At 32.4% G+C, this 15,526-nt stretch overlaps 1 protein-coding gene across 3 annotated transcripts; it reads left to right on the forward strand.

Annotated features, from left to right (window-relative positions):
- The first annotated feature begins 5,311 nt into the window (after nt 1–5,311).
- LOC145315922 (phosphonoacetaldehyde hydrolase-like) lies at nt 5,312–14,609 on the forward strand. 3 transcript variants are annotated; one of them, XM_080156066.1, is made up of 11 exons: nt 5,314–5,423; nt 5,871–5,901; nt 6,358–6,441; nt 7,484–7,540; nt 7,828–7,984; nt 8,482–8,544; nt 9,209–9,235; nt 12,610–12,740; nt 12,920–13,003; nt 13,819–13,914; nt 14,432–14,609. In XM_080156066.1, exons 1-11 carry the CDS (start codon nt 5,407–5,409, stop codon nt 14,522–14,524), a joined length of 840 nt encoding a protein of 279 aa, XP_080012192.1. In that variant the 5' UTR covers nt 5,314–5,406; the 3' UTR covers nt 14,525–14,609. The 3 variants fall into 3 exon arrangements, with proteins under 3 accessions (XP_080012193.1, XP_080012194.1, XP_080012192.1); XM_080156067.1 differs by lacking the exons at nt 13,819–13,914; nt 14,432–14,609 and adding an exon at nt 13,629–13,700 and having other exon boundaries at nt 5,312–5,423; XM_080156068.1 differs by lacking the exons at nt 13,819–13,914; nt 14,432–14,609 and adding an exon at nt 13,515–13,586 and having other exon boundaries at nt 5,312–5,423.
- The last annotated feature ends 917 nt before the right edge of the window (nt 14,610–15,526 follow it).

The raw sequence follows: 15,526 nt of genomic DNA on the forward strand, positions 1-15,526 counted from the left end.
TAAGAATATTTACTGTAAAACAAGGCTGAACCGCATCCATAATTGCGTGCATATCATTCATCTGACTTAAATATGCAATATCTTAAATAGTCAAGACTAAAAGACAGATTTAGCGCGAAAAAATTGACCAACTTGACGCAAGTTTTCATTAGCCACACGTTCCCAGTTACCTTTTTGGTCTTAGTTATTCTCATTTTTTTTCAAGCTTTGTAGGTTGTGCATATTTTAATTAAATGTGCGAATATAAGATTTGTAACTAGCCGTTTTGCCGTTAATAGCCTTTTAAGTTGATAAAAAAAACCTTTATTAGTATTTCCAACTTGATCTCCAAAACATAAAGATACCACACAAAAATTCAATCTTAAATCTGGCGTCCAAAAAAGAGAGTGGAGGGGAGGGTCTAGTAAAATCTTAGTTTATTAAAATCACCAAAATGTGTGTCCCCCTCTCCTTAACAATGTAGATAAAAACACTGTACTTTAAATAAAGGGGGGGGGGGGGAGACTCCCAGCAAAAATATAACCAACTTAATAAAAAATTAGTTATGTATATTCACTGCATAGAAATTAAAGTCTGTAATACTAAAATATCGAAATCGTTGCTTATGGCTGTTGATTTCTACTTTAACGGTTTATGAAAAAACCGCGGCTGCTGCGGCATTTTATCCAAAAAAAATAGGATATTGAGTATAGCTGCTTTGGAATTAAAAAAAGAACAGGCGGCTGCTAATTTTTTTTATTAAAAATGAGAGCAAATTATGGCGTGCCGTACATACCTTTATTAAAGAAAATATTTTACAACAGGATCCTTGAAAGCCAAGGACCATTTGTAAAATTTTCTCCCCTGCCCTTTATATTGCCACTTTATTAAAAGGGGAATTACACTTTCACAAATCTTTAACATCATACTAAAAATTTACTTGAAATTTACAACTACAACATTTACTTTATCTTATTTGGTTAAAATTACGAGTGTATTTTGAAATTTTCTGTGGCAAATATCTCATAAACGGCATAATCAATTGTTTGGGATTTTAACAAAAGTTTTTTTTGTTGCTTTTTGTTACCTTTTTTTGTTGTATATTTTCAAATTAGAATTATTTTTCTGAAGATGGACACTAAAAAGGGATTGTATGTTACTTTGTAACTTTTCTATAGATTTAAAACCTAAATTCCATTCCTAAATAATTGTATTTTTTTAAATTGTTTTTTTGCAGATAAAATAATAATTATATTCATATCTGTATTTGTTTATGTTAAAACGTTTAAGTCCATAATTCTTAAGTCAAATGAACTAAGTTCATTTTAGCTAAATTTGTGTTGGTTGATGTGTGGTATCCGCCTAGGTTAAATGGCAGACACCCGAGTTCCAAATGACTACGGCAGTGCGAACATACGTGGACACATATATTATAGAGAAGCTGCGCTTCTCTAGCAATCACTAAATAACAAACAGAGTCTATTCAGATGTTCCTTTATTCAGGGTCTAAGGTTTACTAAAGTTATATACAACAAACAATAAATACACAGATTGGAATAAGTAATCATAAACAGAATCAATATAAATACATATACAATAATCAGTTTGGGCAATAATGATCCCCCATCCCTGGAAAGGGTGGGGGGAATTAACAATACAGCTTAACCATAATAAGGCTGTCAAAATCTATCATTAATTTTAGGCATAGGGAGGGGGTCGGCTGACCCCTTCCCCAGTACTCGGGGGAGGGCCCTCGGCCCTTCTCCGAACCAAGGTCAGGGTTGCCATAGAACATGGCTCACGGCTGCCGAATACCACAGATGTTTCGAGCTTTGCTAAATGGATGGTTTTTAAGTTTTGCTTAAAAAATTGTATTATCCTTGTTAGTAGCGAAGCTACTTTATAATTCGAAATGTCCGTCTGTCCGCAAAATATTTTAGATCATGAAAACAAAATGAAGTAGAGTGTTTCGTTGTATTTCACATTAGCTTGTTCCTATTTCTAGCCCATACAAGGGGGCTCTAACCATGCGGGGCAATCATTAACATTTACCTAAAATAACCTATCAAAATCTTCTGCGAAAATACGATGAAATTTACCTGGTCCGTCAGTACTTTCGGTACTGCTAACGGGACATTGAATCTCTATGTGATGAACACCATTCATTTTACAGGAGTTAAAAGTGTGCTTTTCTCTCCTATTGTTAATGATGCCTGGTTTTTAAAAGGGAAGCTTTTCTATAATTAGGGTCGGTAAGTCCGTCCGTCCGTCCGTACGTACGGCTGGAACGGATAGCTTTTTACGTTAATTAAGAATTAGAATTATCCTATTCAAACTTTGCATGGTGATTGCATGCTGTAGTAGTTAGGTATGGAGAAAATGATTCGATTTATCTGATTTTTTAAATACTGATTCCTAGGACAACAAAGTACAATATTAAAAGCATCTCTATAATCAAGTACTAAACATTTAAGTATGTCCTTAAACAATATCCTTCGCTTTTATGGATCCTTATTGTTATATAGATACTACTGATGTATTTGCATTTGGCCCGTTGGTCTGTCTTAAAAAGTAATTTTATTTTTATAGAAACAGGTAATATTTTCTGCCTTAGTCAAAGGTATACTACCGAACTAGCTAAAAATCCATTTTAACCTTCAGCATCTACACAATAACTAACTTTAAAAATGCGGTGGTACGCTGAGCCCTCGACAAAGGTTAAAATATATTTTGTTGTACTTTAATTCTATTAAATATAAACAAATTACGGAAATCTTTATCAAAGTTTATTTATAGTTAATAAATATTAAAAGTTTATATTATAGAAAGTACTAAATTCACTAAACTCAGAGGCCACTATTTTTCAATCAAAAGGTCTTTTTAAAAGCGAAGCTTTTCTATAATTAGGGTCGGTCCGTCCGTCCGTCCGTCCGAGATGGATAGCTTTTATTCGTTAATTTAGGCATGTTAGAATTGTCCTATCGATTTTAAACTTTGCATGATGATTCCTGTAGTAGTTAGGTACGATTTAGAAAGCGTAGCAACTCTATAACCATTACCAGAAAGTCCGTACGTCCATTTTAAACATGTCGATTTTTTTTACTTTTTTAACAACAAATTTTCATATGATCCAATCATCCGATTGATCTGATTATTGGTGTATTAATTCCTGGGATAACAAAGTATAATGTTATAAGCGAAGCAACTCAATAATCAAGTCCTAAAAATGTAAGTATGTCCATAAAAATTATCCTGTATCAAGCAGTTTTTCAACAAATTTACTTACAATTTTGGTTCAACTCTTATATATATTTATATTCTGATTATTCAGTTCTGTCACTATACAAATTTTAATGTCCGTTTGTCCTACTGTTTCAGTGCTTCGCTTTTATGGATGTTGTCATCCATGTTTACTTTTAATTTAGTGCACAAACACGGGACCAAAATTTAACCCTATTTAACCATTATTTGGTGTAAAGTTAACCCATTGCATTGGTATTGTTAATACGATAATTTAGGCTGTAACATGTAAGTCGCAATTTTGCATTCGTCAGTAGATAAGTTAAAACAAAATGACTAAGGTATATGTTAATGTTATTATTTATTTATTTTGTATTTTTAATCAAATGTTAATCTTTCATTATTATATTTAGCTGGTAAAAAACGTTTCCAAAGGTTTATTAATTAGACAATCATATTGTCCTGCTAGATAGAGTTTGGGAACTTATCAAATCACAAGCAATGATAATTATTTATATATATGTAGTCATGACTGAAACAATAGGGAATATGATGAAAATGATAAAATGTAATATATATATATCTTGATTATCCCCGATACCCCCTTCAGTTGAGTACATGTACTATATGTAATATTAACATACGTATAAATATATCAAAAGGATCATAGTTATGCGAAAGAACAGCAACTATGTAAACCAAAAAATGGATGTAAAAATTACGTGGATAAAATGACAGGGGAAAATTATCGTCAATTATCCCCTGTTATTTATCGGTCAATCGTTGTCCAGTAGAAAAAAAGGGAATGGAGTACAGGGGGTATGGGAATGATCGTTATTTCAGCAAGCTATAAGTTTCACTTTTTTAGAGAACATGAAAATCTAGTGTAAGATCCAATTAATATTAAAGTAAAATTAAAGCTGTGCATTATGGACTAACTAGCGGCTTCAGCAGCTGTTAATCAAAACTCTAAGCTGATTTTTAGCTTTAAGCATGGACTTTGTGATGCCTGGACTGAATGTCAAATTAATTTTTGTTTAAAATCAGTATTGAGGCTTAATCTTTTTGAATGATTAGAAAAATATTGATACATTTCAGCAATATATTTGTTTAGATACCCAACTTTCGTGTATTTTATGATGTAAACAATAAAAATAACATATTACTATGTGGAATATCCCTTTAATCCCCTTATATGCCACACAAACCTACCTCATCGTATAAGAAGAATATTAAAACAAGGCTGGGTAGTTGGGAGGGGGTATCTATATTTTAAAGTAGAACGATGTCTGTCCGTCTGAAGCTTAAGGCCCATTAACAGCCGAACTGATTGTTTATACTCAATAACCCTGTGATAACTTTATGTTATTTTATGGCGTGTATTACACTCCTATCTCTGCAGAGTTCCTCTTGTTATACCTTATTTTATCTACACTGATCATGCAAATGTGAGGGTTTATTTCCGTCTCTCTGGAGTCTTGGGGCGAATTCACTAGTACATATATCTATAAGAACGCTAAGATTAAGCAAAAGTTAGTTTATGTTAATTTGTAAACCAGGTAGTCCCGCAATATGCAAAATATAAACATAAAAGTTTGACAAAATTATACGTATATTTGTTGCAAAACTTCTGAAATACAGAATACTTTTTAAGTACATACTTACATTTTTAGGACTTGACTATTAAGATCTTCGCTTATAATAAAGTACTTTGTTGTAATAGGAATCAGTGCTCCAAAAATTAGATCAATCGGATTATTAGATCACATAAAAATTTGTTGTTAAAAAAGTTAAAAATCAATTTGTTTAAAATGGATGTACGGACATTCTAGTAACGATTATAGAGTTGCTACGCTTTCCCAGCCGTACCTAACTACTATAGGAATCATCATGAAAATCGATAGGATAATTCTAACATGCCTAAATTAACGAAAAAAGCTAACCGTAAATGACGGACGGACGTACGGACCGACCCTAATTATAGAAAAAAAAATAGATTAAGAAATAGTTTTTGGGTGGGGGAATTGTATAGTTTAGCAAGAGCTTAAAGGGATTTAACATATATGTGTGTGTGTTTGGGTGGGAGTAAGACGAGACCACATTTTTATTTATAATTCAAGTTTGTTTATCAATATTGTTCACACTTTATTATCATAGTTGCAGTCAGATAACAACAACAGAGTAACAATGGCGGAAAATTTTCGGTAAGCAATTGAAATTCATATAAATATCAAACATGGATGACGACATACACCATAGCAAGTTCACAATGTGTAAGTAATAATTGTAAAAGATAGGGAGGTAGGGGTATCGACCCTCCACTTTCCATTTTATTTTTTGTAAGTTAGAAAACATGATAAAACATTTTTGTTCAGAACTTATTTTTCCAAGGGGTGATTGCTCTTGGGGGGTTGGAGGTACCCTCCCCCGAAATAGTTATTAGGTATTAAAATACATAGCTTAAAACAAATAGATTAATCTTTCTCAAATTTTGCGTCCTTTTTGCAAAATGAATTTTATGACTAACAGTTTATATGGGAACGTCGTGAGCCAAAATAACAAATATAACATTTAAATTATTTCAGTGATTTTCATAAAGAAAATAGATATAATATATAAATAATTTCCAATTTCAATTACTTATTTTTTAGTTCTGTTCCCACTTATCGCGGCCCTGTTCAGGTATTAATTAATATCAATTTGAAAAAATAGTTATTTATCGCATAGTATTATGGACAGCTTTCCGCGTATATCTAAAAGACAAATTCTAAGATAAAAACAAGTTTTTAGTAGCCCCGAGAAGTCGATATACTGAGCTAACAAAGCTAGTATTAATCTTATGATTTTATTTTAATATTCGTGGAAAATTGTAAATATGGCTGAGAACTTATTCTTTCACAGCGGACATTAATCGCTTTCAAAGCCATACTGAAAAATTTTATAGCTAGTTTATAACCTATATGAAGCAAAATTAGGAACATTGTCTTTTTTGATAAACATATTTCATTTCTAAACTCAAGAACAGAGTTTTAGAATAAAAAAGTTCATTTTTCCTTCAAATAATTTTTTTTTATTTCTAGTTGTTTTGGTATAAATATTACCAAATATAAAATCTTACTTAATTAAAATTCTTTACAGGCGTGTATTTTTGATTGGGCTGGAACAGTATGTGACGCTGGTGTATTTGCTCCTGTCCTAACTTTCCAACAGCTGTTTGAACAGGTATTAAGTATGTGACGCTGGTGTATTTGCTCCTGTCCTAACTTTCCAACAGCTGTTTGAACAGGTATTAAGTATGTGACGCTGGTGTATTTGCTCCTGTCCTAACTTTCCAACAGCTGTTTGAACAGGTATTAAGTATGTGACGCTGGGGTATTTGCTCCTGTCCTAACTTTCCAACAGCTGTTTGAACAGGTATTAAGTATGTGACACTGGTGTATTTGCTCCTATCCTAACTTTCCAACAGCTGTTTGAACAGGTATTAAGTATGTGACGCTGGGGTGTTTGCTCCAGTCCTAACTTTCCAACAGCTGTTTGAACAGGTATTAAGTATGTGACACTGGTGTATTTGCTCCTATCCTAACTTTCCAACAGCTGTTTGAACAGGTATTAAGTATGTGACGCTGGGGTATTTGCTCCTGTCCTAACTTTCCAACAGCTGTTTGAACAGGTATTAAGTATGTGACGCTGGGGTATTTGCTCCTGTCCTAACTTTCCAACAGCTGTTTGAACAGGTATTAAGTATGTGACGCTGGGGTGTTTGCTCCAGTCCTAACTTTCCAACAGCTGTTTGAACAGGTATTAAGTATGTGACGCTGGGGTGTATGCTCCTGTCCTAACTTTCCAACAGCTGTTTGAACAGGTTCAAATATCTAACTATTTATTAATCTTCATCATAATAAATATCATTGCCATTCATCACAGTAGAGCATTGGTCAAGCGTGTATGGGCAGGGGCGAGGGGCTTGTTTGTATCTCTCCCCAAAAAGCCCATTATTAATGATTTAATTTTAATTACAAATTTTAAAGCGAATGGTACCAAAAGTCAGGCTTCCTTCAAAGAGGGAGTTAGTGAGTATTTTCTCAAAAAATTGTTGCCAAAAATAGAAACATTAGGAAGGATCATATCACTTAGGAGGGTTGATGAACTACTCTTCCAATAACATAAAACCTATCCTGGGTCAACACAGCCGTTTACGATATCGTTATAGAGATACATATAGAAATATCTGGTTTATAATACAGGAGTGACATATTTATTTTAGGAAGGAGTTCCAATCACAAGTGAAGAAGTTAGAAAGCCTATGGGAGTTCATAAAAGGGTAAGTTGCTACTCTAAGAATTTTCAAATAATTTGAAAATAATAGAAAGGCTAGTTTTTTTGCTATTGTTTTGAACTTTAGGTCAAGTAGGTTAGAGCTGCAGAGGTATAGGCCACGCAGGGTTAGTGCCTTAGGTAAGGGTAGAGCATAAAAAAAATACCTTTTAAGAATAAGAAGGGGGAGTGCGTGCTTGCTAGTCACTTTAAGGCAAAGCCCGATAAATCTTCCCTTCATTGCTAGTATCCTAAGTACCCGCTGTTGTTTTATACATTCCATTTGATTATTAGTTACATATCCAAGCTATCTGCAACCTGCCCCAAGTGACAGAGAGATGGACAGAGAAGCATGGTTCTCCACCCACACCAGAGGATGCTGAGAGAATTTATTCCAAATCTCTGGAGGCAACCCTGGATCTCCTTCCAGCTAATTCAAAAATGATTACAGGTTGAAAAATTAAAATAATTCATATGTACAACAACAGAGTTATTGTTTAGTAGTTAAATTTTCACAAAAACATGTATGTGTAACTGTAAATAAGTTTTTACTTTTTATTAAAGGTTTCGCGATTAAAAATAAAAATCAAGCGCATATCATTAAATTATGGTTGAACTATTCATTTTCTAATGCTCCATATTATTCTTTTTCTTTATTCAATTTTATTTATCTTTCCCTTAAAAATTCTTGCTTTTGCAATCTTCACAAATATACTCTGTTTTCATCAATATTTAATATTATGTAATTTGGCGTTGTTTGTAATAGAATAATTGCTATGCTACTTAAGAACATATCATGACTGTCCTTGTAAATGTGTTGCTACTACAATGAAAATATTGTGTGTCGCTTAGCTGTGTAATTTGGTTCAACTTTTATCCTTGTTAATATTGTTGTTGATCAATTGAATATTTTTGTTGTTGTGCTTCTTATTGTTGTTGTTAATTTAGGTGTTGTTGATACAATGAATAAGTTAAGATCTGACTATGGTGTCAAGATCGGATCTTCAACAGGTGAGAAAATAATTTCTTTTCTCGTATTCATTCGAATCCGGTGGATAGGAACCGGTTCTCATCCATACGAAAAAACTATGTCTAGCATCGTATTATATCCAGCTACAAATATAAAAATGTACAATCATAAGATTAAAACCATTTTTCTAGCTTGTGCCTTTGGCACCTCGGGGCTAAAAAACAGGTTTTAATCTTATGATTGTACATTCTATATCTGCGGAAAGCTGAATATAATACGATGCGAGAAATAACTATTATAACTTTTTCATATATTTACCTAATTCAGTAAGATCTCGTAAACGGCAAGACTGAATGCTCTACGATTTTCATAGATTAGTTTTAAACTTTGGCAAGTTCTAGAACAATTGAGGAGGGGGTTTAAAATTTTTTTTTTTATCTCCACAATTAAAATAAATTGTAAATGCATACCACCCAGATCCTCACTCTCATGGCAAGGACCTTAAGGGCTGAATAAACTTTTTGCTGATTTTTACATTTTATGCTTATTTTCATACTTGAAATGTTATTTTAGACTAGTAAGTTTATTGTAATAACAAAACCTCTTAACAAAATTTAATTCAATGTTAGTACAATATTCAAGGATTTAGATCAAATTTCTATTTTTGTTATTTGTACAGTTTTTATTTTTGTCTATTTCATTTAGGTTACACCTCAGAAATTATGGCGAGACACAGCTATCCTCAACAGTTTAGGGGATTTATAAACAACACGCTCTAAGCGGTCAATGGATCCTAAAAATAGACATACTTGCTGAATCATTCCTGTTTTTACCTAAATTATATCTGCTCCTTCTTCGGGACTATAGGCTTTTAAAGATTTTCACTTAAATTTCCCTATTATTTGACTTAAAAATAGTGTTCGACAAGACATCCTGTCGCTGTTTATAAGTTTTAATACAAAAAAAGATGTTATTATTTTCTTTTAAGGCCATCCAAATGTCTTTTATTAGATTTAAATTTAACCGATATAATTGTTATTGGTTCCCTCTGCCGTTTCTATCCATATTTCATGAAATTAAAACCATGAGAAAGAGTTGACAAGAAAATAAGAAAAGTGTTGAGAGGATAAGTAAAAACTAAGTTAATGATAGAGGTATAGTATTAAGACTAAAGTAATTGTATCTAATATAAGGTTTAACAAGGTTAACCTCAAGAAAATTGTAAATATAATGGTGGGACAAAGTAAATCATAAAGTAAATGATCAGTTAAGTTGTCTTAATAAATAGAAAATAGAGGAATAGAAATAAAAGAAAAGAATGATAGGAGAATATAAAAGAAAACCGAGAAACCCTTAATTATCAATATAAAAAATGTAGCATGACCAACAGACTGACAGACAAAGTAAGTTGTATGCTGTTACTTTTTGTTAAGGGATATCTTCACAAAAATTGACTTATCTATCTGAATTAGTATTGGTTAAAATTAAATTTTACCATATTGTTATGGACTGACAGACAAGATAAATTATAAAGTAGTTCTGCTACTAACCGCAACTATTGCTCGTCATGTAGCGCATCCGCTCTTCGTTGGGGATGTGATAGGTTCGCGGTACAATTAAAGAAGTTAAAAATTGTTCCTACTGTTACTATATACGGTGCGCGGCATAAATAGTTAGAGTAGGGAGACAGGGATCTAAAGGGATAAGACAATGACTTATAAAGTGATGTAAATCCCCAATGATGATACACAAATTTACCCCTTATTTAGCTTACACTAAGTGGTTGAAAAGCTTGGAAACTCAACTTAAATACCAATCAATCAAAACTTAATAAAAGTCTCCAAAGTTGTAAGCTAACAAATAAGAAAACACTATATTAAAACTTTTGCTACAGCCCAATGTCCCCTTTCCCTTCTCAGACAAAGTGTTGGTTGTCTGTTGAATGTTACTTAAATGAATATCCAACAGTGGGCGGTAGAGCTCCCATGACAAGCGCGCGGATTTTGAAATCGAAGGATAAACCCACCCCAATTAGGTATTTATGGTATACTCTGCTAACTTAATTTGAAGTCAAATAAGCTGATCATATTTATACCATCTACTTTCTTATATTATGCCTGGAGTAAAACTTCAATTATATAGGTTAGTACTCTAGCCTATAACTTTTCATCAAGATAAAAATACAGTAAATCTTTAAGATGATTGTAAATTTCTTTGCTATTGATTATAGCATACTATTGAAAATCGGTATGCAAAAGATAAATTTCTTGTCAAGTTTCACAATTATCATTTTTATCTTTTGATATGATAAAAAGTAATGCAAAATTTAATTTTCTATTTTTATCATTGGTGTTGGGCGTTATATACCAAAAATATTTGATGCAGTTATCAGTAAGTATATAAATAGCAGGTCAACAGTCTTTAGATTTATGAAATAATATTAAATATGTATTAGATGGTAGTTCACAGCACAAAAAACGCGCGAACAGAGGTTAGTGGGTTAAACTAAGCACTACTTTTATTCCTCAAAAAATAAAAATCACCCTGTGATAAACATGCTGCTACTTTTGTTTTCCATAAATTGTTACATGTCTTTTATTACTATAAATAAACATATGGTTGCCCTTTAACATCCAGGGGATTTGTATTCAAAATGGAAGGAAAAGGCAGAAAAATACCATTCTGAGACCGATTTAAATTTTGCATTATTTCGAGAATTCAATCAATTCATTAGTTATTGAAATCTTAAGCTAGCTACAAACAAACAAAAAACCCTTAAAACTTAAAAATAGAATAAGTATAAAATACATTTTACATTTGTGCCAATAAAAAAAATTGATCCTAAATTCATGTTAGTATATCATACTGTAATCTTAGGCAATATAATTATTTTTTAGGAACCGCTATTCTTGACTAGCTGGAGATTTAAACGCACACTAGATCATTTTCTGATAATATTTTTTTCTTACTCCCCTGTAATTTATTAATTACATTTCATATTTTGTTTTGGTATCTATTTCAGCTTAAAACTGTAGTTATAATGTCACCAATCCTACTTTATAAATTAGTAAGTTTTTTTTGGTCATGTGAAGGAAACGAAGTTGCGGGTTTCATCGTATTTTAACAGTAGCTTTTGAAAGGTTATTAGGCGATTGCCCCGCAAGATTAGGCATATGGCCCCGCGGGGTTAAAGCACCAGCAGGAGCTAGAAATAGGATAAAAGCTAATGTGAAAATATAATGAAAACTGCAACTTTGTTTCCTTCACATTAGCCAGTTTTTTTTATAAAGCTTAAGATCTGAAAAGTTGTTAGGTTGTACTTTTCAAGAAAGCACAATAAATTTTTTCTTAGTTATTTTAGGCTATTTTCCTCCTCCCCCGCCTTCCCTAGAGGATCAGGTTGACCAATTAGTAATCTTATAATGTTAAGTAGTAAGTTTTGTGAATGTATGAATTAACATTCTAATATTTGAATGGTAATTTTGTATAAAAACAAACACTGTAAATAATGGTTTTAGCAAACGCTGTTAACAATTTTATCAATATATTAAATGCAAATGACTCCTTTTTTGTAATAAAACGTATAAACAGCTCGACAGGATGTCTTGTCGAACGCTATTTTTAAGTCAAATAATAGGGTAATTTAAGTAAAAATCTTTAAAAGCCTATAGTCCCGAAGAAGGAGCAGGTATAATTTAGGTAAAACCAGGTATGATTCAGCAAGTATGTCTATTTTTAGGATCCATTGACCGCTTGGAGCGTGTTGGTTATAAATCCGCTAAACTGTTGAGGATAGCTGTGGAGACTTAAGGTATGTTTGATGAACAGAATTATTAATTATCTCTATTGTTTGATGAAACCAGTCAAGACGTGTTCTATAGTATTTAGCAATCTGCTGAATCTGATTCATTTGAGTAGAAATCAGCTTTGAGATTTCAATATTTTAATATTCAAAATTTTTTTTGAGTTTCTTGATTTTATTGAAATTTTGAAATTAATCTTTAAAAAATGTAAAATACTGACAAATATTCCAGATTTTTTCAGTTTTTAAATTTTCAGTTGTTATCGTCCCCTACCTTCTTTTTTATATTTTAATATTATAACTTTTAAGGTTCAAGCTTCTGCTGAGGGCTACACCCCTGACAGTTATGTGACCAGTGACGAGGTTAAGGAGGGTAGACCCACCCCCAGTATGATCTATCTTAATATGATTAGACTTAATGTTTACCCGGCACAGGTAATATGAACAAAGTTTACCTGGTTGAAAAATACACGTAACTAGAGTTGAAAAAAGAGAAAATCCACTAGAAAACACACACATCAAAATTATACGATCACAATGCTCAATAAACAAAAATAACTGTTAGGAATTTTACTTACACATGATCAACAACCTATCATTTAATGTTGTTTTAGGCCGTGGTAAAGGTTGATGATACAACTGGAGGTATAGAGGCAGGTATCCATGCTGGATGCTGGACTGTTGGCATTGCCAAGACGGTTAGCTTTCTTTAAATGTTTTTTCTTAAAAGTTGACGATGCTGTCTAAAATGGTGCAAAAAATGGGGACAAATTTCAAATTGTTTTGGCGTGTGGCGTCATACCCCCATCTCTTTTCTAGGGGGTTTCTTTCCTCCTTCCCTTTTCTTTCCCCTCACTTGTGACGTAAATAAACAGCCCCGTCAAATCAATTTGAAATTTGTCCCCATTGTTTGCACCATTTTAGACAGCATCAAGTTGACCTACCATAATAATATATTCCACACAGAATTATTATATAAAAGTAACAGAGAACCTTCATCCTCCAAAGAGAAATCAATCGCAAATAAAAATACACCATACAAATTCTTTTTACCTAAAAAACTTAAATTTAAAGTGGGGGGTCGACTTTACCCCTTCCCTTACCTCAAGTATGACTGGGAGTGAAATATTTAGGGTTATTATGTTGGTATGACTGAAAGTGAAATATTTAGGGTAATTACGTTGGTATGACTGAGAGTGAAATATTTAGGGTAATTATGTTGGTATGACTGGGAGTGAAATATTTAGGGTAATTATGTTGGTATGACTGGGAGTGAAATATTTAGGGTAATTATGTTGGTATGACTGGGAGTGAAATATTTAGGGTAATTATGTTGGTATGACTGAGAGTGAAATATTTAGGGTAATTATGTTGGTATGACTGGGAGTGAAATATTTAGGGTAATTATGCTGGTATGACTGAGAATTAAATATTTAGGGTAATTATGTTGGTATGACTGGGAGTGAAATATTTAGGGTAATTATGTTGGTATGACTGGGAGTGAAATATTTAGGGTAACTATGTTGGTATGACTGAGAGTGAAATGGAGTCAGCAGATCCTAAGGAGTTGGAAGCAAAGGTTGCCAAGGCCAGGCAGATTCTATACAAGGTAAGCATTTTGCATCCGTTATTTAATAGTAAAATTTGAAATATTTAGGGATGCTGTAAGTATTGGTGCAAAAAATGGGGACGAATTTCAAATTGATTTGACGGGGCTGATTTTTTACGTCACAAGTGAAGGGAAAGAAAAGGGAAGGGGGAACGAAACCCCCTAGAAAAGAGATGGGGTTTTCCCTTCACTTGTGACGTAAAAAAACCAGCCCCGTCAAATCAATTTAAAATTCGTCCCCATTTTTTGCACCAATACTTACAGCATCGGTGGAAATGTTAGGTCAATTTAGGTTTGGGCCACTCAATAAAGATTTTAAATAAATCATCTAAGTTGTTAAGATTAAGAAATAGGGTTTATAAAACGTTGGGGACACATACATGGAGTGAAGGGTCATGTGGAAGTAATGTATACCCATGTTTTCTCAAAATCTTTGCAATCAAGTGCCTATCCCTCCCTGGATATAATTTATATATATATATATACATATCTACCAGTAATATTATTTTTATTTCAGGCTGGAGCCCACTTTGTGATTGACACAACGAATGATTTGCCTGCCATCATTGATCTAATCAACCAGAGGCTGGCACTTGGAATCAAACCATAATTTCATTTCTTACATGTTTTGTAAATTTATTTTCATTGACATGTCTATAAATGAAATAAACCAAACATTTCTTCTTTATTTGAAACATATGTTTACGCATATCATCATAATAACTATTTACTGCTAAATTAATTATTTTAATGCTCCCAATGTGCATTCCTGTGCACGCCACTGATTTGGATGGCAAATTTTTCTCTAGTATTAAGTTGTAAATTGTTGATAGTACATTCTAGCCCATTAAACTTTCCTAACTCTAACACTATAAAAATAATTTAGTCGAAGTAAATATTTACAAAAAATAATTTCAAAAATAGGATGTCGAAAATATGTCATCTTGGACCTCTTTTTACTAAAGCCATACAGTCGACATAAACACATGAAGTTGCATATCAATAAAATATCAACAGTTTGACAGGATATTATATGTATCATTTAGCAATTTGGCGAGAATTAAGGGCCAATATTTACCCAATTCCAAGGATCGCATGGTATAAGATATTGGACGATAAATTAATGTATGTACAATATACCTATACAAACCTACTCTTCTATGTTTAAAGATTATAGACTGAAACTCTTGTACCCTAGTAGTTAATGTAAGATCCAATATTCCTACCCAAAGTTTTCAAGCCAACGAATTAGAAAACGTGACAATGAAACTTTGGGTACTAGTGTAATTAACAGTCCAATGTCCCCCCCCCCTCCCTATCCAATTTATATTTCGGACAATTGTTTATTTCATTTTTAATAATGGGACGAAAATATAAATAATATTTTATTTTAGAAGAAAAGTTGAGCTATTTAATTGTAATGTTACTTAATTGTATATTTTCTCAGAGATATCAAGATTTGTGGTTAACATGACAGTTTAACGGTTACAAACACTTTTATATAAGTAATAATCATGTTTTAAATGTCAAAAATTAAAATTCAACTCACTATTCGGTTCAATAATCAAATTCTAATATTCATTTTAGTACAATCTAAAATTAAAGATTTAAT

The sequence above is a fragment of the Acartia tonsa genome, chromosome 4, assembly GCF_053477335.1.
Source record: "Acartia tonsa isolate MP-2025a chromosome 4, ASM5347733v1, whole genome shotgun sequence".
Classification (NCBI taxonomy): Eukaryota; Metazoa; Arthropoda; class Copepoda; order Calanoida; family Acartiidae; genus Acartia; species Acartia tonsa.